Source organism: Lagopus muta, chromosome 1 (genome assembly GCF_023343835.1).
Source record: "Lagopus muta isolate bLagMut1 chromosome 1, bLagMut1 primary, whole genome shotgun sequence".
Lineage (NCBI taxonomy): Eukaryota > Metazoa > Chordata > Aves > Galliformes > Phasianidae > Lagopus > Lagopus muta.
In genome coordinates, this window is record NC_064433.1 from 34,040,606 (window position 1) to 34,067,663 (window position 27,058).

General features: G+C 40.8%; 1 protein-coding gene across 11 annotated transcripts in view; it reads right to left on the minus strand.

Moving 5' to 3' along the window:
- Window positions 1-27,058, minus strand: part of GRIP1 (glutamate receptor interacting protein 1) — a 307,239-nt gene that overhangs the window by 144,484 nt on the left and 135,697 nt on the right. Inside the window, exon 1 of one of the 11 annotated variants that reach the window (XM_048933925.1) lies at window positions 5,215-5,463. The exons of the other annotated variants lie outside the window; for them this stretch is intronic. Coding sequence (XP_048789882.1) covers window positions 5,215-5,269 — 55 coding nt within the window. The 5' untranslated portion in view covers window positions 5,270-5,463. Of the gene's footprint in view, window positions 1-5,214; window positions 5,464-27,058 lie in introns of those variants that run through there. 11 annotated transcript variants of the gene reach the window in all.

Consider the following 27,058-nt stretch of genomic DNA (forward strand, 5'->3'; position numbering starts at 1 on the left):
TAATTCTAGAAAGACAGGGAACAAAACCATATTCAACAGTCCTTAGAGATATTGATACCTGTGATTTGTTCAGTGCAAGCTATTGACTTAGTGTTATTACTGTGAATTAGTATTTTTAAATGTCACGCTATGACAGTAAGATACACATCGTTCACATTGCTACTAAAAACAATGTACAGGCTGGTAATTTGCTGTCACAACTAAGGCATCTTCGTTCTCTGGAACACTAAAAAGTTAGTAAAAAGGTACTACGCAACTACCTTGTTAAGTCCCCAGCATCATTTTAATTTAAGCTTTAAATAGAAGTTCTGAGTTTCTTCTCCCTGTAGTTGCTTGTGCACAAAACATATTCTAACCTAAACCCGGTTGGTTACCTTCAGAATTCATCCCTCAATGCCTTAAGTCAGTTTTTACATAATTGATCATCTTGTAAATCGGAGTGCATCATCCTGCCTTTTGGGCTGCTTTATCTCACTGTATTGGAAACATATTGGGAGCATAAAAATCTATGTCTGCCAAAAGGATCTGTATGTGCAGCAGGGATAATTCATCTTGAAGATGCAGTATAAAGCTGTGCTGGCTGAAAGGCAGACCACTCAGCTCCTTATATTGCAAGCTATGTAACATCAGCTGACATCTTTATCAGTGCTCTCGTACAGTTTCCATTATAATAATATCTAGAATAACTTCACTGATCTGAGTACTTTAAATAAACGCATCCCTGCCTCTAACAGGAGGCACTTTTCTTTAAGCAACTTTAAGCAGTAGATAGACTGAGGAACAGAGCTTCCTAAATGACCTGTTCTTGGGCATAATAAAGGAAAAACCAAACTTGTCCACACATAAATTAATGCCAAGACTTCGTAATGCACCGCTTGAAAGGCAATTTTAAAACTATAAAGTGGCTAATTTAGCTGTAAACCTGACTGGCTTACATATTTCTGCAACTTTTTACTCTTGCACTACACTGTTATACTTAATTACTGTAAATCGTGCAATTTTGATTTACCACATATATTCAATGTAAGTGATTACCACAGACTCTTCAGTATGCATAGCATACTGCTCAGCATCCAAGGTACTAGAGAATTAATTTTGGGGGAAAAAAAAACACTCCACAATTCCAGCAGCTATGCTAAGACCAGATGCATGGTTGAGCACACGATTTAAAACTGGCATTTCTTATATTTCACTGCTCTAAGGATAAGCTACTATTCTCCCTCTGTCCAGTATTTTTCACAGGGAGGTCTACTAAAATGGCTACTACTTCATAATCTGAATATAGCTGTTAGCTTACCTTGCTCTTTTGGGATGGGAAAGAGACAATAAAGAATGAAAGAATATATACAAATTGAAAAAAAAACCTCACTGCAAACCTTAGTAATATGATAGAGAAGATACTTTTCTCTTCAGAACCACTTAACCACTTCTACTTTAACGTTGCTTAATATATACACATATATTATCTCTAAATAGTTAATCTCCATGCAGATATTATCTATAATCTGCATGTTATCTCCATATAGATAATCACTACGAAAAAGAGACCAAGCCAATAGCAGTTCATCTCAAAGGTAAATGTATCACAGATTTAGGCATGAAGGAGAACAGGTAACAGCAGCACAAATTCCCATTCACCATAAACATTTTAACATTTTATATTAACATATAAAAAAGAAATCTTGTAACTGAAAAGTAGCATAGAAACATCACACTGGTGCAGAAAATGGATTGATTTTTGTTAAGCAGATAGACTAGATCTAAATTCAATCACATCTTAGCACATATGTGATAATTGTCTCACACAGTATTCTTCTTGAAAATTACATCAACAAATTAAACTTCTCCTCCACTTCTCCTCACTTGTTAATAGATACAAATACGGAGCTTCACCTAATGTATCATTTCATTACTGAAAATGTACTGAGTTTCAAAGTAATGGCTCACAAAGCTGAGGTACTGAAAAGAGTACTACTAATCTAAGGGAACTAATCTCTCAGTGTTTTAAATGTTCTGGATAAAGCACATTGTGTACTCCTGCCACGTATTTTTTCCCTAAGAAGGGGGAGATGATGCAATAGAAATATGGGAAGAGATTTGATGCACAGCAACCTCAGCAGAGACAGTGGTTCTTGTAACCACAGGGGCAACACAGCACAGGCCTATGGTTGTGGGGAAGAAGGATCAGGAAGGAAACCAGTGACGTTTATTCACTGGAAAATAGTGAGGAAAAAATGAAGTAGACTTTAAGTATGGCTGCGGACCAGCTGACTTTGAATGGAAGGGGTTGCCTGATGGGGGGAAATCTAGAGCAGGGGAGTAGATGGCATGGTCAGCCCTGGTCTCCGTCATGCTGTGTAATGTTGGCCCATGGAAAGCAATGTGGGCCAGGAGCTGAAGCAGCAGCTCCTCAAGTTGAGGCTGCCACTGAGGAAAGGAGGAGATGAAGACAGGGCTGAAGAAAGAAACTGCTGTGTTAAGGCTGTGCCATTGTGTCTATGGCATCCCAGACTTGGTGTAGGTTTGAGGGCAGAGGATGGAAGAAATAAAACGTTCACATCAATGTGATCTTGAAGATTGGGACCATAGAGGTCGGTGCTTTTACACTGAGGGGTCTGGCTCTCATGTCTACAGGATGGAGAAGAAGCTGTGGGTCACAGGTCAGGTTTCAGAAAGTGCTGCAATGCTCACAGCTATGGGGTATTTCTGCTTTGGAATTCACTCAGCACAATTCAAGACACTGCTTTCAGAGATCTTTAAATTAAAAATTAAGCATGTGGAACAATCCAAAGAGACACAGCTCTGCCTTTTCCTTTGAAAGGTTAAGATGAAGCGCAGGAAAAGGGGAGTGTAATTGTTGTAAAACACAATATTGCCTGAACATCTCCCTGTTGGGAAGAATTGCTTTTGGAGAGTCTCCAGCTGCCCAGATGAGACATTTCAGTTTACATCCTTATCTTCTGAAAGAACAAGAAATGAAGTTGCAAGTTTACGTCGTCAAGACAGGCATGAAAAATGACATGCACAATAAATGAAAGCAGATATTTCCGCTTTTTGATGTACAATTAACTGCATATATAACTTTTGGTAAAAACATAAGGCTTATCAAGTATCCTACTGCTTATCTATTTATTTTCCTGCAGCAGGATCTGAAAGATAGCAAAGAATTGTTCGGGGCAGCTGCACAAAAGTACAGGATTTGCCTAAATGAAAAGACACCAGCAGACATAAGCTGGGGGGAAAGTACTGAGGAAGTACACTAAACCAAGGAAGACTGCCTTCAGAGTAAATCCCAAGATGAGGAAGGAAGGGGTTCTCCCAGTTGATAAGGAGATGGCAGGCTGTAGGCAAGAGTGTTTCCTCCACGCTAACAATGCAAAAGTCCAACACTGTCCATTGATATCCTGACTACATTGAGCAGTGCCTGGCTGAAGCCTGAGATGCAAAAGCCAAGGCATGCAGAGGAGTTCTCCAAAAGAACAAAGGTTTTACTCAAAATGGTGAAAATTCAGGCAGCTGTCAATTAAGACAATTTAGATCTGGCATGCTTTAAGCTTACAGAAGAATATATGAACGTCGCCCTAGATTGTTTGGGGTTTGTATGGACTATCAGTAGCAAGGCAAGCATATGGCAAACTTCTAATGCAAAAAAATTCAATGGTATCCCACCATCCTTCAGGAGTGGGAGGAATGAGGAGTCTCAAAGGACTCTAAGATCATTTCAAAGGGAAAAACCACCAGCCTGAGTTCTGCTGAATGACGGAAGTGTGAAAGAATTAAGATGGATATGATGTAGAGGAATATTGATTATTCCAGGGAAACTGTATCTAAGTGGAGAAACAACTCTCATCAGTGAGAGAGTGAATTAAAGTCCACATCTATCTTATATAGATATCAGATTCCTCTCCTCGAATCAGGAAAAGAAAAAGCGCTTACTTGCAGCTTGATAAATGTATAATAAAACTATCAGAATAGAAACATCCATAACATGTGAGGAAAAAGAGACATTAGCCACCATAGATTTGAAAGAGGAACAAATCTACAGAGGAAGGGATGATTAATAAGTATTTTATTTCATGTTTTCAACGATATGGTGGCCCCATACAGCAATCTAAAGAGCAGGAAATACAAATTTGATTAATATATTCTTCTTTTTTTCCATTAGACCTCACTGTTATTAGCATGCTACTCTTTCATGGTTCTGTAAAATAAAATACTAATCGATTCTGAGCTATATTGATTAATACTCACAGATTTCTGAATTTTCAAGCTAGGCTGATGCAAACAGTTTCTTTTACATATGGATGTGATTACAGCTGCACAGAAATGGGCACTGTATCACAGTAGCAAAGCTAAAAAACAAAAGGTTCTGATTTGCACACAGAACGTTATTACAATGTTTGGAGTTTATAAGCACATGGAGGAAAAAAAAAAGCCAAAACCCCCCAAAAAACAATATTACCTTTTTAAACAGAGGAGGAAAGGATTATTTACTATAGCAAGCTTTAAAATAGTTATTTTTTAAAATTCTCTTATTTCTGAAGAGGTAAAGTGTCTTATCCAGACAGGTTTTTAAGAGAGCTGCTCCAATAATCATTTGGGACTCACAGTGAGATTCAAGGAGTATATTAAAGTTCTGAGTGATAAAACTGGAGATGACAAAGATTTACAGTAACAGCAAACATACACTACTAAACAGGCAAATTAACTTCCTAAGCATGACCTGCTGGTGCAGTCCTGAAGAAACCACGCACTGTGCTATTTGTACTCATTTCATGCAACGTTTTTTGGCTCAGCGTACATAGAAATAGCTTAGGAAAGGCATGAAATGACAGAAAGTCATCCTGGATACAGTCTTGAATCCCACTGCTAGTTGTTGGAGGTAAGACAGAGCATGCACCAAGAGACTCCTCTGAGAGGTTAGCAGAAATAGAAAACAATTACATCCCATAATAACTTTAGCACTTGTCTTAGGGAAAAAATCTGCTGTTAGCAATTGAAAACAGAGAGAAGAGAGAAAACATGAACCCATTCTGCTGACAGCAACACAGCATGGGACATTTGAGGATTTCAGCTGAAAGAGCTCCTGCACCTCCGTATCCGGAGTTCTTTGTTGCCTGACAGTAAATTGTAAGGACAGTCATATTAAGAAGTACAAACATTAGGCTGTGTGTAGCCGGAGCCACCGAAGGAATAACAAGGAAAGCACATTACCTTTAGTAAGTCTCCTCAGAATTTGGCAGCGGCATTTGAAAGAGACAGCTATCATTCTTGCTCGCTGCCTTCTCTGGCACAGCGCACGCGGGGCTCTGCTCTGCTGAATGCAGCAGCAGCAGCGTATGAATTTCTCACGCACATACCAGGAGAAAGGTAGCCCCAGCGGGGAGTGACAGAGCTTAATTCCTCCTGGCTGATGCACAGATCAACCCAGTGGCATCCGGCACGGCTGTGTCGCTCGCTGCAACCACCGCCACCACCTGCACAGCGAGCTCCCTGACTGACACAGCAGCATTGCTCTAAAAGCTGCAGAGCATCCCGCTGCACGCAACACTGGGACCCTGGGAGCTGATTCCCATGTTCCCCTCCATGTGCAGAGTTGTGGGGATCTGTGCCAGGCAAAGGGCCACAAATTTCAGCAGATGTGGCACATTTTCCATTTTCTCGTATCTGTCAGCTCCCTCACTTGCTCTGAGTAAACAGAGGAAACAGAGGAAAATCCCTCTGAAACCTATTTAACATGCAAAATATTCTGATCAATGCACACTAAAGATACAGTCTTGTAGATGAGAAGAAGAGAAGGAAAAAAAAAAGGCTTTTTTATCACCAGAAAACCTTTTTGACGGTCATAGAGAAGTATATTAGAACAGCTGAAGCACGGATCACAGGGGGAGGGAGAGAGCAGAGGGAAAATGATGAATTGTTGTGTGAGGGCAGAACTGTGAGGCATTTGATCACACCAAAATAAATAAAATGCTGCTGCACGGAAAGCACACTGTGAATCAGGTCTTTCCCCGTTCCTAGAGAACACACCAGCTTTTAGTGCACCTTCAAATTTATTTTGTAATTAATTGCACCAAACGTTGCACCATTTGTAACATGCTGAAAGATTTCTTCAGCCCACCTGGAGCTTTACATTCTCCAACATCTAGCCAGACAGCAAATTAACCTGCCTTCAACAATTCATTCTGAAAATAATGAAGTGGAATGCAAAGCTTAAGCGAGAGTTCCATCCCATCGTTACTCATGGACCAAAATCCTCATTGATTCTAAAAACAAAGCAAACAAACCAAAAGAAGCCATGTACAGTTTGCCAGCTCAGATTCACGCACAAAATCCAAGTGCCTGATCAGGTAATTTCCTTTAAAATAACCAATAACTATTTGTTTGCCAAGACTTCTGTTTCATGTGAACCATACACTTAACACCGTGTTCATATGCTTTCTGTCCCATTCAGTTGCCTCCGTTTCAAAACGGGACAGTTTATTTCCTGACATCTTCTATCCCTCGCTCTATTTAATACCATCACCCTGTGTTAGGGTGCACATTTTCTGCTGTCAGCTGTCGACAGCCAGCAGCAGCACAGGGCTGTTCCATACTCAGAGCAGCTCCTTGTTCCCTGCTGCACAGCACCAGCAGCTCCGCTCTCAGCGTTGTCCTACGAACAATTACAGTAATTGTTTTCCTTATTTTTGTTTTATTGGTTATAGCAGCAGACGTATTTCAAAGGTAAAGGTGAGACACTCCATCAGCACAACTGCAATTGCCTAGATAGGCCCAGTGAAAATTGATTTCATTTTGTTGTCATTAAAACCAGATAGGGGTAAGCGAGTTATTTGTTCTCCAACCTTGTTATCGCTTCTCGTGGTGCCCCTTGTGCCAAGCAGCTGTGAAACCCAACCAGCGTGAAAATCAGATGCACCTGCAGCATGGGCTGGTGGCTCTGGCCCTGTATCGCAGCCCCATAACACAGCCCTGCTGCTACAGGATGGACTGGGCAAGCAACAGCAGGGAGAACAGGGGAGGAGGTGGAGATGTAAACCGGTACAATTCAGAAGGCCAAGAAGAAAATGGAAGAGCTTGGACTATCACACAGGAAGAGGAAGAGGAGATGTGTATTCTTGTCCTCTCCATAAGGATGAAACCAAGAAAAGAGCAAGCGGCTCACTCTGCCTGCATCGTCAATATACTTCTTGAAGAGAAACTCTGCCACCGTTACTTCTTGCTACTTCCCGCTCAGGTACCAGGACTGAACACAATTAATACCACTAACTCCCAAAACCTGTTTCCTTTCCTTTTTCCTGTGCTAAAGTTGATACAGTGACAAAGCTACGACCTCAGCACACAGCCTCTCTCACAGCTCTTTCAGGTTTGTGATGCAGAAGCAGTTCTGAGCCCACCGCACCCCCTCTGCAGGCCAGCTTCTGTATTACTGCCTTTTTCACCTGCCAGATGCCTGTCCTCGATGCCGTGAATCAACCCCTTTAAACAGATCCTTTTAGCTCAAGAGTAACCCGAAGTTATTGCAGGATGGTACTCAGTTGCCGTAATATTTGTTGATTTTTCCCAGACAGCACAGATGAGGAGGACTGTGAAGTTGGACCCCTACACAGGTCTCCACCTCTTTGGAAGCCAAGCCTGCAAACACCTGCCAGCAGCCGCCAGGAACCCGCAGAGCTCCTCCTGCCCTGAGGAAAAAGGCATCTTCAGAGAGCAGCTCTCAGCTTGAGAACCCAGAGAACTCCAGAATATCTCAAGTTGGAGGGGAGCTACAAGTATCAAGTTTAACTCCTGGTTCCATGCAGAATCAGCCTAAATTCAAACCATACTTCTAAAAGCATCATCCAAACACTTCTTGAACTTCCTCAAGGACCTCCGAAAATAAACTATTACTTTTGTTCTTTCACCTAGAAAAGTATTTAATGTGAGATCACAGCCTATTTCCACTTTGGTCTTTTCTCCCTCAGAGCACAATTTTGAGATCCTTGAGGATTTCAGCTGTGAAGAGAACGGCAAGAGGTTGCACCTACACTGTGAGAAAGAAATTGCTCACTGCTTGCCTCTGTGATGCCATGACCTGTGCTGCTTCAGCCTCCTCAGCACAGGAGGTGAAGGAGGGCACATCCATAGAACTAGACAGTCACAGGGGACACGCTTCACGTAGGAAGAATTTCAAGCTTCTGCATAAACACTGAGTTCAAATCTGATTATTTAAATATGTATAGAACTATAGAAACAATACAGAAATTGTGACACGTACACTAAAACAGCTGCAGACCTGGTCAGATAAGGTTTAGTAACAGAGAAAAGATGGGGTCCTTGATCCAAAAAGCTTATTATATCGTTTACTAGTGCTTCTAGAGTTGTGACACATATGTCAAATAGCCTATAAAACACAGCAATAGCTACTTGCAACCAAGTGAATACGATTATTTTTGCTTATGCTTCTTTAGACAGTTTTTCTGTCCTTACCAAAGGAGGTCACACGTAGATTTGAATTCCTCAAGAAGATTTCATAACACAAAGATTTTGTACTTCGAGTATAACACTGAATGTAACAATATGTTGTATTTACTACAGTTTTTTTTCCTATCTTTTGTTAGTTCAAGAAAAGAAATCCAGTCATAGGAAAAAGCTCTTAAATATTCACTCATGGTTTTACTGCTTGCTTCCAGTTTGGATCATGAGGATTGCCAGAATGGTACTTTCCCGAAGTCCTGATTCTGAAATTACTTTAAGTACATCTCATGTATTCTTAATTGTCCAGGTTTGTTGTTGTTGTTCTTACTGTTGTTTGGGTTTTTTTTTTTAACCCAATTAAGGATTTTGTTGAACTTTTCAAATGTCAGACAGCATTTTATGAGATATCAGTCATTCAGTTCTAGAGATGGACTCAGCTGGTTGCTCAGGAGGAAGAAGGAAGGAGGAAGGTATGTTGGGGGGAAGGGTAGCAACATAATAAGGAAATCAAAAACCTCTGAGCATACGGAAAACTTACTTATATTCCTCACAGCACAGTTAGAAGTCTTTACTAATTACATCTCTTCCTTATTTATTACTGAGCTGCAAAATTTGCTACCATTTTCTCAAGGTTTATTGCAAAAATCTCTTTCTTCATTTCAATCCTTTTGGACAGCAACATGTATTTGTGCCACTTTTACTGCTGCACTCATTCCTTTCTTTAGCAGACTGTAAGGTTATTTATAAGCTCTAGGATATATATTATACACAAATGTTTTCTCAACTGAATTTATATTCATAAGTACTCAGTAGAAGGTCACTAGATGAAAGAAGCTTATTTCTCTATGATAAGACAGGCAGTATAATATTCAGCTTTCATCTAACAACATCTTCTGGCTGAGATCTACCAGATCATGTTAGCGGTAAAGAATGACTCAAAGAGGAATTGAGCTCTCCAGTAGGACACAAAAAGAAAAAGAAAAAAAATCATTATGAAAGTTATCTGAATTAAATTTTAAAAAATAAAATCACTTTTACACAGTGTGAGACTTAGATGCACTCACCGTACGTCTCTGAAAATACAGTATTTAATCAAGAATATAAATTCTGCAGGATAGCAACTTCCGATCTCAAAAAAAAAAATTAAGTTGTAAAAAATGTTTTTTTTTTTTAATTTGGGAAATTTAGGTCCAATAATTACCTTTTCTATTCACTGGAATACAAACCTAGGATATACATCTTGCTTAAATTCCATCCCACACTCCATGAAATATGTCTTTTCACACACTGACTGTGCAGCACCTTAAAACCAGTGACATCCCTCCCTACACTTTTACTTTACAGGCAATTTTCTCCTGTGAGCTGCCACTATTGTTTTTGGATGTTGCACACTCATATTTTTCTTTACGGGTCAAGCTTTTATGTCACCATCTTGAGGGCAATGCACTGCACTGATGGAGTACCTCTGATGGTCAAAGCCATGGATGCACACCAAGGACCTACTCCTTTGAGAAAGCCAACATGGTGGGTTCAGTGAAGTCAAGCATGTACTCAAGACTACACCCTCAATAAAACATTGCAGCACCTGTGAAGATGTACAGGTATAGAACATTTAATGTATCAGGAAGAAACAAAATAGTTCGAAATCTGAATTCATGATAGTTTTATACAACTGAATATCTTGCTCCATCATTTTAAGATACCACTGGCACCAACCACATCACTCAAATGAAAAGTCAGATTTTTATGCAAAAAGATAATTTAGTTCTGAAAATAACAAATGTCCAGATAGATGCTTCTGTTCTGAAAACTGAAGTGTTTCCTCTAGTACATTTTATACATTCTTATATCAATCAAGAACTAGCAATAAAGAATCTCAGTTTTAACAAAACAAAATTTGACCATTTTTCATCTCAAAGATGAGAAACGTATTCCCATGCAGCAGCAGACCCAGTCAATCAAGTGTTTTGCAATGGATGCTGTTTCATTACAAAGACTCCACTTTGCTACAGAATGAGAGAATAAAAAGGAAAGAGCAATAAATCATCCTGTAGTTTCCCAGTGCTCACATTATCAACAAAGACAATTTGTCACCTTCACGTAATTTGGAGAGTATTTCAAATTTACATTTTTATTAAAGCAACTACAGGTATTTGCAACAGTGTTGGACAATTTCCCACAGACATTGCAGCAGAAGTTCTTACGGATCGTTAAAGATAGTAAAATGTGTGCTGGCTTCAGAGAGACATTGCTGGAGAACACTTCATGCAAAGCATGGAGATAAGTACACTGCAAGTGTTAATAGATGATGAGAAAAAAATATGCTGAAGATCTGACTTAAGGCCCAAGCACCACTGCTGTGGCATAATGTGGCAACCTGATTGGCCATGAATAGATTAATTAAAAAAAAATAATCCTTTTAGGTCTTTCTGGATAGAAAAGTCTTACTTTTTCATCTGCAGGCAATGTTAGCCGCTTTGGATCAGCAGGTACTAAAGAACTGGCTGTAGAATCAGTACTGACACACTCCAAGATGGCTATTTACAATATAGTCTACACAATTTAATTCTTTAAAAAAGTCTGACTTAATGACATTCTGTAAAGTGTACAATGTAGCATTAAAGAAAACAAAACATATATATTTTCTACATGAAAATAACTCTCCAGTACACACTACCCTCTAGCGTAGAAAAGACAGCACAAGGAACAACATTCCCTATGCTATCCTTCACAGCAACCACAAAAGTGCATGCAGTATTCACTAGTACATATGAATCACTGGCAAAAAAATTAAAACTGTCCTTTCCAGTGAAACTGTGTTGATACTCAAAGGTTGAGAGCTGTCTAATAACAGAGACATTGTCCTCAAAGGACCTCTGAGATGAATAGAGCAACTCTGACTTTCTATTCCTAGCCTCATTTCGGTTGCTGGGAAAGCAGGCTGTTGAGCTTTTCTCAGGATTTCCTAGCTGCAAATCTTTGTTTAAAAATAATTAGGGACTTAAGAGAATCATAAAATATGAAGATACTGTGTGTACTAGAAAAATGAGAATCTTTCAGTAGCACAAGTACATTACAGTCTCTCAAAGGCAATTTCCAGCATACCCACGAAGTAGATGAGTTTTAATTCAGAAAGATGCCTTTTCAATAAGCCGATGGCTTGTGAGCCATTTCAGATATAACTCCCTTTTCCAGAGGGTACACAAGTCGATGTACCGTTTCTTTGATTTGACCTATGATGATGGAAAAGAGTTCTTTCTTTTGGAAACATTACTAAATATTTGTCTTTGTATCTCTGAACTGACAGTTAAGAATAATTTTGCAAAATATGAGATAAACCACCAAGAATGGTCCGTGTGCCCTCCAAGTGGAAGAATTAGTGAAAGGAATAGGCATTAAAGCTGCACTGTGTTTTCTTGGCTGCTTGCAGATCTCATGGAGAGAAACAACCAATAATGACCCCGTTCAATGAACACAATCAGCCCAGCGTGGGCTCCTGCCAGCAACATGCATATAATTACAGTCTCTAGGATTTAATGTAATCTCAGAACTAAAGGATGACTGTCTTACAAGCAGTTTCCACATGCTGCAGTACATGGTTAAAGACTCTTGTAATTACAAATTCTAGAAGGCTTTGTACTTTGTAGAGGCTTTTTCAATTAGTCAAAACGATGACGTTCCTATTCCTACATCAGTCTTCTAACGAAATGCAGTTAAGCATTTCCTCAAAATTACCATACTGCAAGCAGCAACAAGCTCCTACGCTTAGTAGAAAACAACTGTTTTTATTCTTATTAAAAAACAAAAACATTATGAGTCTACCGAAAACACTTGAACAAAAGTGGAATGATTATACTGCTCTCTAGCTATACAGCTTTCTTTCCATGTCTTTATTGGTTTATTTAGCAGCCATGAAGTTGGCATATCACATTAGAAAATACAGTGTGTATTTGGAGGGATGAGACCGGAATATAACAAAAGGTCATTTAATCTGCCATAGGAGAATTTGGGTAATTAACTCAGAAACTTATCGTGGGCTAGCTCTACAGATGCTAAACAAGAAGAGACAGCGCCAGCAGAGACAATAACCTGTGGCCTCCAAGTCATCCCGGCTTTGAAGTATGGAGGGAAATATCAATTCACTGGTGCAACTGCATTCCTGCTATGTGCAAGCTGCAAGAAGACATGGTAGCAGCTTCTTTTCCAAAAGACAGTGAATTTCTATACTGAAATTAGGCCACATGCCGAATGTCTGTCTACGGTATGGGCAACAGCCAGACAGTTGGTACTGATCACTGCATTTCCCCAAGCTATATCAAATGCCACCATATTTCACCCAAACATCAGCTTTGGTGTGCCTGAAAACAAAGATAATGAAAAACAAGGGAAAACTGATCAAGTATACAGGATAGGGAAACACAAACAGAAAGAAAAAAAAAGATTTAAAAAAAAAAAAAAAAAAAAAAGGTAAAAAAAAAAATTCCACTTCAAAATATGATGCTGACTCTTCTGACCATAACACGTTTGTCGGATAGAGTTGTTAACTTGCTAGCATGTTCTCATTTTACTCTAATCATCAAGTTTGGAAACCATTGTTCTCTCCCCAGCCAAGCCAGGGTACAAAATAACACCAGATACACAAGGAGGTACCAAACTAGAAGCAGACAAGTAGGTATGAGCATTTTTTGGATGCAGTTTGACAATTCTGTAAGAGGAACTGTGTGATGAGATCCTAGTGAAAACGCAGGCTCATGATACAACCTTGCATTTGTTGATGAACGCTACGTTTTGACTTACTTAGCTGCAATATACTTGCATGCTACCATGTGCATCCCGGATTTCTGCTGCTTCCCAGCCAGCATTTTTTCATTCTATTACACAAAAACTGACTCCTTTGGAAATTTTGCCATCTTCTGAGAACTAACAATTGTTCACCACTGAGCGATAACAGAAACCACAACCATCTGTTTCTGTAGTCTGGTTTAACATACAAGGACCATAATAGACTTGGGGTGAAGGACGCTTTCCTGCCAAGTGAAAAGAAGAACTTTTTATGCCTCCCTGGGCCCTTCTATAGCATGAATACCCTGTGCTGCCCTAGGATTACCTGCGAGCACCTTCCCAGTGCTTTGCTGTGCATGATGGCATTTTACAAGATTGGTGCCACATTCAGTAATGTCAGTAAGACAGAGACAGCTCTAAACTCCGTTTTTACTAAATGATGGCCTGTGATTCATTGACCAAGGTACCTCCACTGGCTCAGTGCTCTGATTCAAAATTTGTGATGAAAACTTCAGCTGACCTTAAACCGGAAGCCTAAAACACAAACCAGGTCTTCTTTGGCATGTTCTAAAACAATGCACCAATTTGAGAAGGCACAGATCTGAGAAGGAGAGATTTATATCAGGCATCAGGAGGAAATTCTTTACTCAGAAGGTGATGAGGTGCTGGCACAGGCTGCCCAGAGAAGCTGTGGATGCCCCTTCCCTGGAAGTATTAGAGAACATGCTAGGTGGGACCCAGGGTGGCAATTCTGCCAACAGCAGGGGGTTGGAATTAGATGACCTGTGAGGTCTCTTCCAGCCCACATCTTTCCATGATATCTCAAGTTTCTATGCAAACTCATTAATGTTTGGAGTCTCAGGAAGAGTGCCATAATGTTGTACATCAGCATATCACAGAATAGGGCCACTGTCACTGACACTTCAGTACAGCCTCTGACACTCAGGCTTCAGTACAGCCCAATCCTTTGTTTTAGGTGAGTCTTGATTTTACAACTGAACTAAACAGAACTGAGACATCTTCAATCACCAAATTAACTGTAACCATTTAAAAGGTATTTAAACCTCTGATCTACAATCAAAAATAAATAATAAGAACAGAGATCTATAGAGATTGGTGCTCTGTTTCACTGCAGACTTTTACATCATGCCAGGGACTGTTGCACCACACAACACAGCACACTTTGAATTCATCAGTCTAGCTTAAGGCTCAGAAATGGAGTGAGTGAGTGTAAATGAATTCTGTATTGCTGTGACCAGGCTGTCTGGCAGCCAAACATGAGCTGGTGTGGTTATCTCTCAATACTGCCCACTGTAAAAGTATCACTGTGTATTACCATACACTTTCATCATAATTGTTCAGTGAAAAGTTACACAGTTTAGCCTGTGTGTCCGCTGAGACGAGCAAACCAAACAGGAGCATCCAAATACAATGTATAAGAACAAAGAACATGGACTGTGCCTGCAGTACCAAGGAGAGTATCCTGGAATACAATGACTCTAAAACTGACTGAGTGGATTACAAAAGACGAGTAAGTGAGTGGCAAGAGTGACAGCAGGCTTAATGAGATCACTGTGTGTCGAAAAATTGAGGGCCAATACACACAAGATTGCTACCTGCCTTGTGTAAGAAAGCTTAAACTAGAACTCAACATGCAACTTCAATGCCTACGCTGGACACTTATTTGGTTTGGATTTTTTGTGCATTTGTTTTAAAAGGCTGAAAAATAGGAAGCGTGCAGAGAAGAGCACCAAGAGTGGTCTGAGCAATGCCTCATGCAGTGGAAAGGTTAGCAAGTACAGCATCTTGTCCAAAGAGCTTAGACTGACTTGATTACACAAAGCTGTTATAAAAGGATGTGTTGTGTGATCAGAAGTTTTCCATCAAGGAAGGGGAATAAAATCCACTCAAGAAAAGGGCACAGCTGGAACTTGAAACCAGTAAAACTCAAAATAATCACAACTTTCTCACAGGGAGATTGGCTAACAGATAAAGCGGTCAAAACTGTTCCCCAAAGAGCCACTGTCTGCCTTTCTGGAATAAGCACTTTACATCAGTTGCTGGACTTGATGCAACAATAACAGGATGGATGTTACATGGGGGGTAACCAAACATCCCACTTGCTTCTTCTTGCCTTAGAAAGTACATGAAGCAAAAGATGATATCACAAATGTGTCCTGCTGTCCATAGCTACTTTACTGACTTCAAGCTACTTTAAACAGAAGATATGGACTTCACTGAAAAACAGAGAAGCGCCTTCAGGTTATTTTCATCTTTCAAATACTAATTAGTTTTGCATGACTGTGAAAGCTACATAAATAAAATATTATTAAAATATAGGATTAGCTATACAACGTTTTTTCTTTTTCAAGCATGTTACCCATATACAAGTATTTTCATAATTAAAATTCCTAATTTGTTAGAAAAAACATCCCCAAACTTCCCTTTCTTCTCAAAATGCCAACACTTCAAGGGCAGGCAGGCTGTTTTGTGTACCCAACTCCAAGCTCACATACCCTGTCCCTTTTGAAGAAAGAATCGGGACCCACAACAACAACGAGGATAAGTGTATGTGCAAAGCAGCACAAAGCACGTTATTTACATCAAGAAAAGAGGATGTCTGTAACGGGCATGACTAAAAATAAATTATCACCATGTTTTGTTATCTGGAAACAGTTAACAAAACAAATGAAGGACAGGTTCCTAGACAAGAGGTTGAAGTATTTGTAACATAAGTCTCAAAAGTGAAAGGCAGATAACCTCAAGCTTGTTTCAGTGTCATTCCTCCACGGACGATCAGTGCTTTAGTGGTGTCACACTGCCATTTATCACATTTTTAATAGCTCCTTCTAAATGAAATATTCTTCAAAAACTTTGAGGCCTGGCCAGATAAAATTAACACTTAAAAGTCCACATTGGGTTTGTTGGTTTTGTTTTTTGTTTTGTTTTGGTTTTTTTGGTTCTTTTGTTAGCCAAAACTACCATCTTCTGGGGGAGAGATTACATGCATGAATTTTTTCAGATGGATTTTGTGACAAGCTGAGGGATGCTGCAGTCAGCCGCAGCCCAGGGGCAGCCGGCCTGCAGCAGGGAGGCCAGCATTGCTGCATGAGGGCTGCCACCTCTGTCCCTTGGCCACATGCAGTAATCTTCATATTTCTGTACATCTCAGCAAAAATTTTTTAAAATGACTCAATCCCTCAATTTCCCACTCTTTTCCACAGTAATTCTGGCCTTGCAAAATCTTCCTTAAAATTCACTGGTATCCTCTGCAGCTCTGGGAGCTGAAGAGAGAGGCTCTCCTACTAATTATCAGTTGGAATACTGCACACACATTTATCTTTTCTCATGACCCAGAGTCCTGAAATACATCTGCTGCTTTTCACTGAGCCTTTTCTGTTTGTTCTTGTATTTCAAGGAGAAAAGCAGCCATCCTTAATTTAATGGCCTCTAACAGGCCTCCAAGTGTAGGCTGTCACTTCCCTGTGCCTGTGACATGCTGTTTCTTAGTACAGCATCAGTAACTCCTTTGCGAGTGGCACTGCTATTACTGCAGAGCAAGATTAGCTGCTATTTGCTCACACTTGCTGGTCTTTCTTGCAACTCTGCTTTTGCAGCTTTCCATTCATACTGTATCATCGTATTTTCAATTACTTCCCCATAGATGTAGGAACATAGCAAGTCAAAAGGTGCTCTTCTGCATACTATGTATTTCTACCTGTTTTAAAGACTGAACACATCTCCACTCCTATTAGTACACATGCCTCTCTACCTAATTTTATCTGCAGTTAGTGAGATTGTTCAGTCACTGCTACCTTTATTAACCCTGAATGGATGTCTGGGGGTGTTTTCACCCAACCCCTTTTGAGATATTTTCTTTTGTTATATCACAAGTGTCTCAAATTTGCCAAATTCCAAGCAGGACTCACAAACATCCCAAAGTATCGTGTCAACAACTACGACTACTTCTATTAACTCTGCGTTGTTTTCTAAATGGTGGTAGAGCTTACTGTATACAAATCTATACTGCCTATTCACTTCGGCTGCATTATTGTCAAAAACTGAAATCCCTTTCTCTCTTTAATACTTAACTCAATATTTATTGCATTACTGAATTTTCACAGAAAGCAGTGCTAGGTTAAAGTGAAGAGAGCAGCAAAATGCACTTTTCTCTTCTCCCCTCTGCTTCAGTGTACGTATTAACATATTGCATGGCATGTACATAGCTTTCAGATCAAACTAAAGGTCAGTCCCTACCTGCATGAGCACAAATAGGCTGCATTCGTGCTACCAGAGGACAAAAAGCACGTTCACAGCCTAAATTGGAAAGCTGGCAATACTGTAAGGCTGAATTTCTTTGTATTTGTTCATGTGTCACAGCCTTTATGAAAACCAGCTTGTGCAGAAATTGCTGTGAAGTACTTGTTTTTTTTTCCTAATGTACATTTAAGTCTGCATCTTGACAGCTGCTGCATTTCAGCAGGAAAATAGAGCTGGTGCCACAAAGAGAAGGCTGTGCACAGATTCTCGGTATGAACTTACTTGGAAAGAGCTACATAAACCTAATTGATCAAAAGGGAGTCACAAAAGGATGAAATATTTTGCAGAGGCATATGCTAATGGTACTGCACCAACCTCCAAGACCCGCTGTCTTACAGAAAGGGTCCATAAAACTGTTGAGGTGATGGAAACACTCCTGAGCTGCTGCTTGGAATGCAGAGACGGGATGGTAACGGTACCATTTATTTATTTATTTTATAAATAAGGCAAGGAGAGAGGGGCCCTGGTGATTTAACAGGAAATTAGAAAGCTGGCCGATATAAATTCACCACCTATCACGGCTTTAACAGCCCAGGCTCCCTTCCCCCTTCGCCCTAGTCTAGATCTCTCAGCTTCATCTGAATGCTCACAGCACTGCTAATGAATAAAAATGGAAACAAATGTATGCAACAAATCACAGCATGCGCCTCCGCCAGCTCCCCCCTCTGATTCATCATACCCAGAACTTCATTCTGCTGCTACACATTAAAATCAATGTTCTGCCTCTTCATTATTGTCATTATTTCTCTCTCACTTCAGAAGTTTCTTTTCCTTGAGATTGCTGCCTGACCAGCTTGTCAGGATGTATTTAAATCAATATTTTGTGCGTATGCGTGTGTGTGCCGTGCATCTGGATGCCATCTCATTACCATCTGAATCCCTATTATTTCTGTTGGGGCACAAAAACACAGGGGTGAAAATCATGTCAAATGACAGAAGATTACAGCCATCTATCTCTATCATTTAAAAAAATGAAGTAACTGCAGATTTTGCCATCAGCTCATTTCACACCTGATAAGAAAACCCAAATAAAGATTGAATGCAGCACTTTCCACGATGCATGAAAACGCAATGCAGCTCAAGCAGAAGGCATTAAAGATTCATCCTACACTTGGCCAGAATCGGGGTGCAAGCTGCTCGTGTCAACATCCCCTACTGCACCTGCAGCTCACGTCCCAGGTCACAGAGGAAAACCCCAGCGGTGCAGGCTGTTAATAGGTAATTCAGACATTTAGAGTCAGGTGTGGCAGAGCTGCTCTTTGGGAGGCAGAAGCCTTACTGCCAGCAAAAACGCTGGAGGCAGCCTGTGCTTACTGAGCAGCTGCTGTTGCTGGCCCAGCTCCAGGCCAAGCAGCAATGCTGGGTCAGCATCATGGGGCCGGTTCCTGCAGCACAGCCGAACAAGGCTGCAGGAAGATCGGGCTCATGACACTGATACAGTCTGGGGAAATAAAGATGTATAAATAGCAGATCTCAGCTTGTTTTCATTTGGATGCAAAAAGTATTCACTAGAAGGAAATGCCTTCTTTAAGTCAGGTCCTAATGAAGGTGTCCACTGCAGGCGTTTCCAAAGCAAGAAGTCTTCATGTTTTCTTTCAATTATGCCAACTCATGCCTCACTGACATTGCACTGAGCCTAGAGCTAGTGACATCATTTTCACTTGAGCCTTCAAGAAGGATTATAAATTTTCTCCAAAACAAGTGTAAAAACCACAAATAGTAAAAATCCACATGTCCTAACTTACCCCACACAGGCAGAACGTTCTCCACTGGTGTGCTCACTTCAGGCTGTGCACTTTAATTCTGTGTACCCACAAAAAGATGATGACCCATGGACACATTGCTCAGGGGGTCTCTGAGCAGTGCATACGCACAGTGCTCCACTGCCCTGCTCTGTTTAAAGCAAGAGATTTGGGATGTGTCTGAGGTACAGACAGATCCTTTCCTTGCCTTTTGCAAAAAGTGAAATAGACATTATGAGAGCTGCTTGGAATCCTGAAACCTGAATTTCCCACCAGAAGATGCCACCACCAAAAGCAGAGAGGAAAACTAAGCAGTTTTCATAAAGTTCGGACTGCTTTACTTATATTCATTTCATCTGTTCATTCATAGTCAGTTTTCACTTATTCTGTTAAACATAATTATAAACCTCAAATGTAAAATGCAAAACTCTGTAAATAAAGCATCTGGGCTCCCATCAACACCGAACATGTAATTTTTATTTTTTCTTTAAATAAAACCTTACACTGACTGTATCCCTTTAGAATCTCACCAAAGATAAATTCAAGTTCCATTCCCCTCTTACCATTACTGGAACTAAGAGCCCTGCTCTTTGACAGAACATCTGGAAGTCTGTAAGAATAGATATATTCACTGATGTTTTCCCTTAAAGGCCTGAACTGAACAACTAAAGCTGTAATATAAAAAGCTTCAGCATGCAGATGACCAGAAACACATCAGATGTCTCACTCAGAATTCTTAAGTCTTACCATACTTCCAAGTTATAATGACTACAGAGACCTAGGGGGCACCTGGAGAAGTGCCTTTAAAAGCAAAAGGAAACCCCTTCCCATGCAAGAAGGGGCAGAAAAGGATTCAAAAGTGATTCTGTGTGCCTCTTGAGGTGTTCAGGGCTGGGCAGCATCTACCAGAGAGCCCTATGAATCCCAACCCAAGCACAGCGTGGCTCCACATTGAGCTCCTGAGTGGGACTTCGGCACCTTGCTTAGACTGTCAGGGTGTACAAATCACATCCCTGCTCCTCCAAAAGCTGTACAGATGAATCAGCCATCCTCATCCTGAGGCCATCCAGCCACGACCTCAAGACCTCCTTAGCTGGATCCAGGATACAAAGACCCCATTTGCTGCTGCTGTTCTGTCAGCTTAAGAGGAGCTGTAACAGGGGCAAGAACTCATTGAAATGCCTGGAGATCAACCCTATGGAGAACTACACACCCAAAGAAGAGTATCCAGACACTTTGAGCAGAAACAAAGACTGAAGAGAAAAAGGTATAAATGATTGTAAAGGTCTGTTTTCTCACCAGTACCATTAATATTCAGCTTACTCCACATGAAACATTTGTCTCAAGGGACCGAATGGCTCAGAAGATTGACTTTGATTTTTGGAGGCTTTCATTCGTGAGCTGTCAGTCTGGATCCAGCTGAGGGAAGTGCTGATGGATGGTTTCTAATATCTAAGAGTTGCTTAGCAGCACATGACAAATGACACAGCAGCCCACAAGTGAGTTGTGCAGTGAGTCAGCAGGCCCTTCCCAGGAGGTTCAATACTAATTAAGAGGCCATTTCACACCTTTGTGTAAGGCTGCTTGAAAACTTACGCCCAAGTATCAGAAACAAATTCCAACTAAACACCTTCCACGTGGAAATAAATAGCAGCTGTACAGTTACATCACACTGCATCCTTCAATACACCCGTTACACGTACTTAGTGGAGCAGAACATTTAGCAGAGTTATACGATGCCTGGCTAACAAAAAGCCAGTTTGTTAGCTCAGAAACAAGTCCGTCTTTCACTTAAAACAGCACTTAGGTGGACAGGCTCCCTTTCAAGCACATCAATCCCAGCCTGACAAGTGCAGCCATACGCAGAGCAGGAGCTCCCATGAGAAGGCCCTGAGCTGTGTTAGAGCTCCTCACACCACTTCCCAGCTTCCCAGCAGGGCTGCTGGGGCTGTGAGAGAGCCCCATCCCTGGCTCTGGATGAAAGCTGTGCCATATAATGTCACGCTGAGACGAAAAAGCTCATTTCAATTACATTCAGCAGAAGACTGAAACTGCCAAGACAGAAAAAGGGGTTTTCTCTCCCTTTTCCTTCTGAATTACACTCGTTGCATGGAGGCCCCCACAGTTCATTCTCAGCCTCTCAGAGAGCCTTCTCTTTTCAGCCCATGCCAGCTCTGCCCCAGCCACAGCCTCTTTACTTTTAGTGCTCAAAGCGCTGCCAAATCCTGCCCTGGGGGACATCACCTTCTGATCCTTGTTTTTTACAGAACATGAAAGTCTTGTAGAAGAACTTGTGTAACTCACGCTGTGATTTACCAGCACAAAGAAAACTATATTTCAGGGATGGGGCATACCTAATTACAAAGAAATAAATGAGTTACAGCCAAACGGCAATAAAAACTCAGGTAATAAAAGACAGGTTCGATTAAAAGTTACAATAACAGTGCAAGGAAAGATACAATATGATGCACATTAATAGCCTGCTCAAAGCCTAAGCACTGAGCCATGTTAGACACAGGATGTCATCTCCTGAAAAAGCCACTGAATCACACTAGCAGGAAAGGCTGCGCTGCTAATCAGTGGGATCCAAGTATTAGATTTAAGCAGACCACCCATATTACATACATTCCATGAAAGGATACCATGGAAATAATATTGTTTTAAAATAATATGCAAAGAGTGTTTTGTTTTGACTGCTTTTTCATTTTGACAATCGGTATTCCATTCTTCACATAACATTCACAACTTCTTCCTGACATGGGTAACAAAATCTACAATTTATTTTTCTCCAGCTGATTGGGAACCATGTAACCACTGATATTTCATTCATGAGTGGGGAGAACAAATGAGTCAAGTCAATAATGAACCAGTTTAAGCAAGGAAGGGGGGGGGGGGGGGGGAAGAGATAATGGCAGCCACAAAAAAACCCTGAGAAACTCAAACACTAAAAAATAAATAAATCCAACTACTGGGGGAATTAAAAGTAGCTCTTGCAAATTTTACCATACCGAAAAAATAATCATTTAAAACTCGGTCACTCAAAAAAGCGTGTTTTTTCTTCCTAAAAATTATTAATGAAAACATATTTTTTCTGGGAGTTTTACACCGTGTCACTATGGGAGAGTTGTAACAGTTCACAACTCGGGAGAAAAAGCCATTCAGTGGATTGTTAAACTTGTCACCACATAAATCCTTTTCACAGCATTTTTTCCAAGCTGATTTTCAAGGTTAAGAGCCATTTCCCATGTTCCTCTGCTACACCTGGTTATTAAACAAGTGCCATAAAAGAAGGCTTTGATTTTTTTACAAGTTTCCCTTCCCTCAGCTCTCGCTATGCTACAGCACCAGTACAACATCAGAGCAATGGTGAGCCTGCCGCACTGCCAATGCAGATGCTTCCATGGGGAGTGTAGGAGGCGGCCTTCCAGAGGAGTCAGCCCTATTTCATTTAATGCATCACAACACCTTTGGAAGGTGTTTGCTTTCTGTGAACAGAAGTGAGAAAGGAAGAAAACAGACCATATTGTGCTAAAACCCCGGATATTGCCAGAATTGGAGCAAAAACACAAGTTTTTTTGTTTTTTGCCTGCTGTATCTGTAACTATCTACAGATCTATCTGTATCTGTTCCAACTCTCCCTTTTTAACAAGGGGGGGAGTCACAAACTCTTTTAAAAAACGGGGGAAATTCTGAAGGATTCTTTCCTCTTCTTTTTTTTTTTTTTTTTTTTTTAATTTATACAGAAATACAAATGCCTATGAGGATTTTCCGGAGAGAACACGCGTTCCCTCACATGAGGGAGCACGGAGGCGGAGGGCACGGGGCAGGCAGGCACCGAGCGCAGCCCCACATCGCCGTTCGCCCACTCCCTCTACTGGCCAGAGCGGGCTCTCTCCTGCTCAAAAACAAACCCTGACTTTGCTGACTAGAACTGCCACAACTTGGAAATTAGCCTCAGGCTTTTCAGTCCGTTTTGAAAAACGAAGGGGGGGGGGAAAAAAAGACATAAAAACAGTAAATTCAATAAGACGCACCCAGCGAATCAGACTGATTGCTTTGCAGTGCAAATTTGCCACTGAGGTCACTCAAAATCTAAGAAATTTCCTAACAAATTCCAGATAAGCCTAAAACATTTTAACTGTAGTTTGCATGTTGAGGTTTGTGGAAGTGAAATTGGGCTGTTGCTGCTTTTTGTTACATATGAACAGATTTCAGATTTTATTATTAAAGTCGGCGTTAAATAATGTAAGATTCGCAACACAGTGCACTGAGTTTCATTTAAAATATTGATGGAGCCCTCTCCAAAGATAAATCAGCACTTGAGTTTTCCTCAGAAATCTGAGAAAGGAGAGTTATGCATGAGTGAGTGCCAGCTACAGCAGCAGCTCTGCTGGCCCTATCTCACCCCCCTGCATCAGGGCTGGAGGGGACCAACTGCTGCATTGTGATGCACTGCATCGCACTGTGGGCTGTTTGGGTAGCAGGAACAGCCCCATTGCTTACCTTGACTTCACTGCCCAGCAAAGTGGTTCTTTCACAGCCTGCCTCTCAATCAATCATTCGCAGACTGATGTAAAATACAAATTTGTAATTAGTAGTTTGACCAAATATAGTAAATCTGGTTCCTCTTCTCTACGGGGACAGGTTGAAAGAGCTGGGCCTCTTCAGCCCAGAGAAGAGAAGGCTCCAAGGAAACCTTACAAGTGTCCTTACAGTACCTGAAAGGGGCCTACAAGGAAGCTGAGGAGGGACTTTTTAGAAAGTCACATAGCAACAGGACAAGGGGAAATGGCTTTAAACTGGAACAGGGTAGGTATCAGGAAGAAATTCTTTACTGTGGGAGTGGTGAGACACTGAACAGGTTGCCCAGAGAAGCTGTGGATGCCTCCTCCCTGGAAGCGCTCAAGGCCAGGCTGGATGGGGCTGTGAGCAACAAAGGGTCTGGAGGGAGGTGCGCTTTTTTGCTTTATTAAGTTAGTTTCAGAAATGCCTGTTTAATGTTTTATAGAACATTGAGCGTTTCCTCATAAAGGCCTTTATCAGAAGAAAAAATTTTTTAGGAAAAGGAAAAAGGAAAAAGGAAAAAGGAAAAAGGAAAAAGGAAAAAGGAAAAAGGAAAAAGGAAAAAGGAAAAAGGAAAAAGGAAAAAGGAAAAAGGAAAAAGGAAAAAGGAAAAAGGACAGGACTTTACACGATTTCTAATACCGCAGAAGGTGTTATATACAGAACAAAATGTTGGTGTGCTGATTGTTCAGGCAAACACGGCACATGCAAAATCCATAACAGCTGCTACTAGCATGAACTGACTTTCTTGTGAAAGCATATTGGCTACCATGTTGAGGAGACCTTCAAATTGCTTTCTGAAAGTACAAAGGGCTCTCTAATTGCTATAGGGATAGATGCTACAGGTGGTAAGTTATCCTAGGGGAACTCCGCACAGAAAGAGTGACTGTAATACTCCACTACAACCTGAGCAGTAGTGTAAAAACACAAATTATCTTAAAAGTAGGGTTTTAAGAACATGTTGCAAAGAGGCTTGTGAAACAGGATGGAATTCCTGAGCTACACTGAGGCCACAACATGCTTTGCCTTGATTTTCCTGAAGTGCTGAAGAAACAGAGAAGCAAAGCACATTTCTTGAATTCTGTAGGCAGAGGGCAGCATGCTCCAGTTATCAGCACCCTCTCAACGTGGCGTGCAGTTTTAATTAAAATCTCACTGTCGCTAAGAGAACATCTCTGTGTAACGGTGACTCTTAGACCTGACAATACTTAGTCATTTAAGGAGGAAGCTGACTGCTTCCATGTTTCTAATCGCAAAAACAGTTTCTATTACAGACAGCATCAACTGCGTAGCATTAAAGAAATTAGAATGTGGGCCCAGTAAATGTTAATCTTCTCAAGTCAATAAAAACTCTGCACCAAAATGTCACTGCAGCTTTGCAGAAGGTACACATAGGAATGATGAAAATCAAGAGTGTGGGGAAAACAGAACATGCATTATAAATGACAACTTGTCTCGTCTAGCTCAATCATCTTGTAAATCCAATACATATATTGCCAAAATGATTCATACTTACGGAACTGAAAAAGCCTGAAAAATTTAATCTTGAGCAGATAATATTTTTAATTGACTCTATAAGGCCATGTGCGTGACTATGACATTTACATAGAATGATAATGCCTATTAGGCAGTAATTACCACGGACTTTTCTTTAATTATAAGTGATAATGCAAATAAATCCTATGTTCCTACATTGAAGAATGTAATTAAGTCAGAATAGTTCAGGGGGAAAGAGACGCAAACATTGATTTCAAAATCAGGAGAATAAAACCCTACACCAAAATTCCCTTCCTCTTTTTGCTCATGTCAAAGGGTGTAAGAAATCCATTCTCTCTAATGGAAATGAAATTATTAACCCTGCTTTGCCCTCTGAATAACAACGCGAAGTAATTTCTCACAGAGCTTTATCCAGGATTTGAAAAGTCCACTTGCTCACAAAGAATAGAAACCATCCTCATTTTGACATGTCAGCACTGCAAAACCTCTGAAGGCTTTGTGAACATCATCAAGCAAATGGAAGATTATTAATGAATAGAGAAAGGCAAATTAGGACTGGGAACATGAGGGAGGGAACCTAAAGGTGCTGGTGAGATCATCCGAGATTCAAGAGATCTTCTTAATTTAATTTCAGTTCAGGGAGATAACTTATCAACTAGTAGCCACGAGGGCTGCTCCAAAAGTAATACCTCCTGTTTTATTATGCTGGCCCATGGCGTCAGAGGCGGATGTCGATGATACAGCAGTAGAGGTTGAACCTTCCCATCAATATCCCATTCCATGTTGCTGCTGTGTGATAGATGGCAGCAGAGGGGCACTCTGACACAATGCCGTCTGACATGAAAGTGCATATGAAGCAAAGATGTGTCACTGAATTCCTCCATGTGGAAAACATCACTGCTACTGTCACTCATTGATGCTTTGCTGAATGTTTATGGAAACCAAGCAGCGAATGTGAGCACAGAGAGGTGGTGGGTGGTGCGTTTCAGCAAAGGCAACAGTGACAGTGGGGCACCTCCGCTGGTGCAGATTTTGACAAGTGCAACATGCAGGTTCTTGTTCATTGCTGGTGAAAATGCAGAGCTAATGGTGGTAACTATGTTGAAAAACAGTGTTTTGTAGCTGAGAATTTGCTCTATGAAATAGTGTTATTGTGCTCTTTGTAGCTGCTGTAGTTTCCATGGAAATAAATAGGAAGCATTACTTTTGGAGTAAACTATGTATTCTAGATTACGTTATTAAATGCAGTAATTTTTGACTGCACAGAGTGAAAGCTGTCACCTTTCACAGAGAGGCAAGGACTAGCTCTGAAAGGAACATCACCAAACTACAAGAAGAAATCAAAGTCTGAGCATAAATTTAAGAGACAGTGACATGAAGTGTTGATTAAAAGCAAGCCCAAAAACCACCACAAAGCTATCCAAGGAATGCATCAACTTGGCCACAGAGACTTGAAAGAAGTTGACTCACCTTTTCAAACAGTCAGTTATATGAAGCAAGAAGCTCTAGCACTATGAAAAAAAAAGTTCTGCATAGGCAGCATGGAATGAACTTTCAACATTTCAGCCACGTCATTCCCAGCGGGTCCTCCTAAGCTGGTGGTCCATCAGTTTGACATTCCCAGCGCAAGCACTCCAGAGGACCTTGGGTTTGAAAGTTCAAGCTCTACGTTTAGGCCTAGCTGGTATGGGAAACAC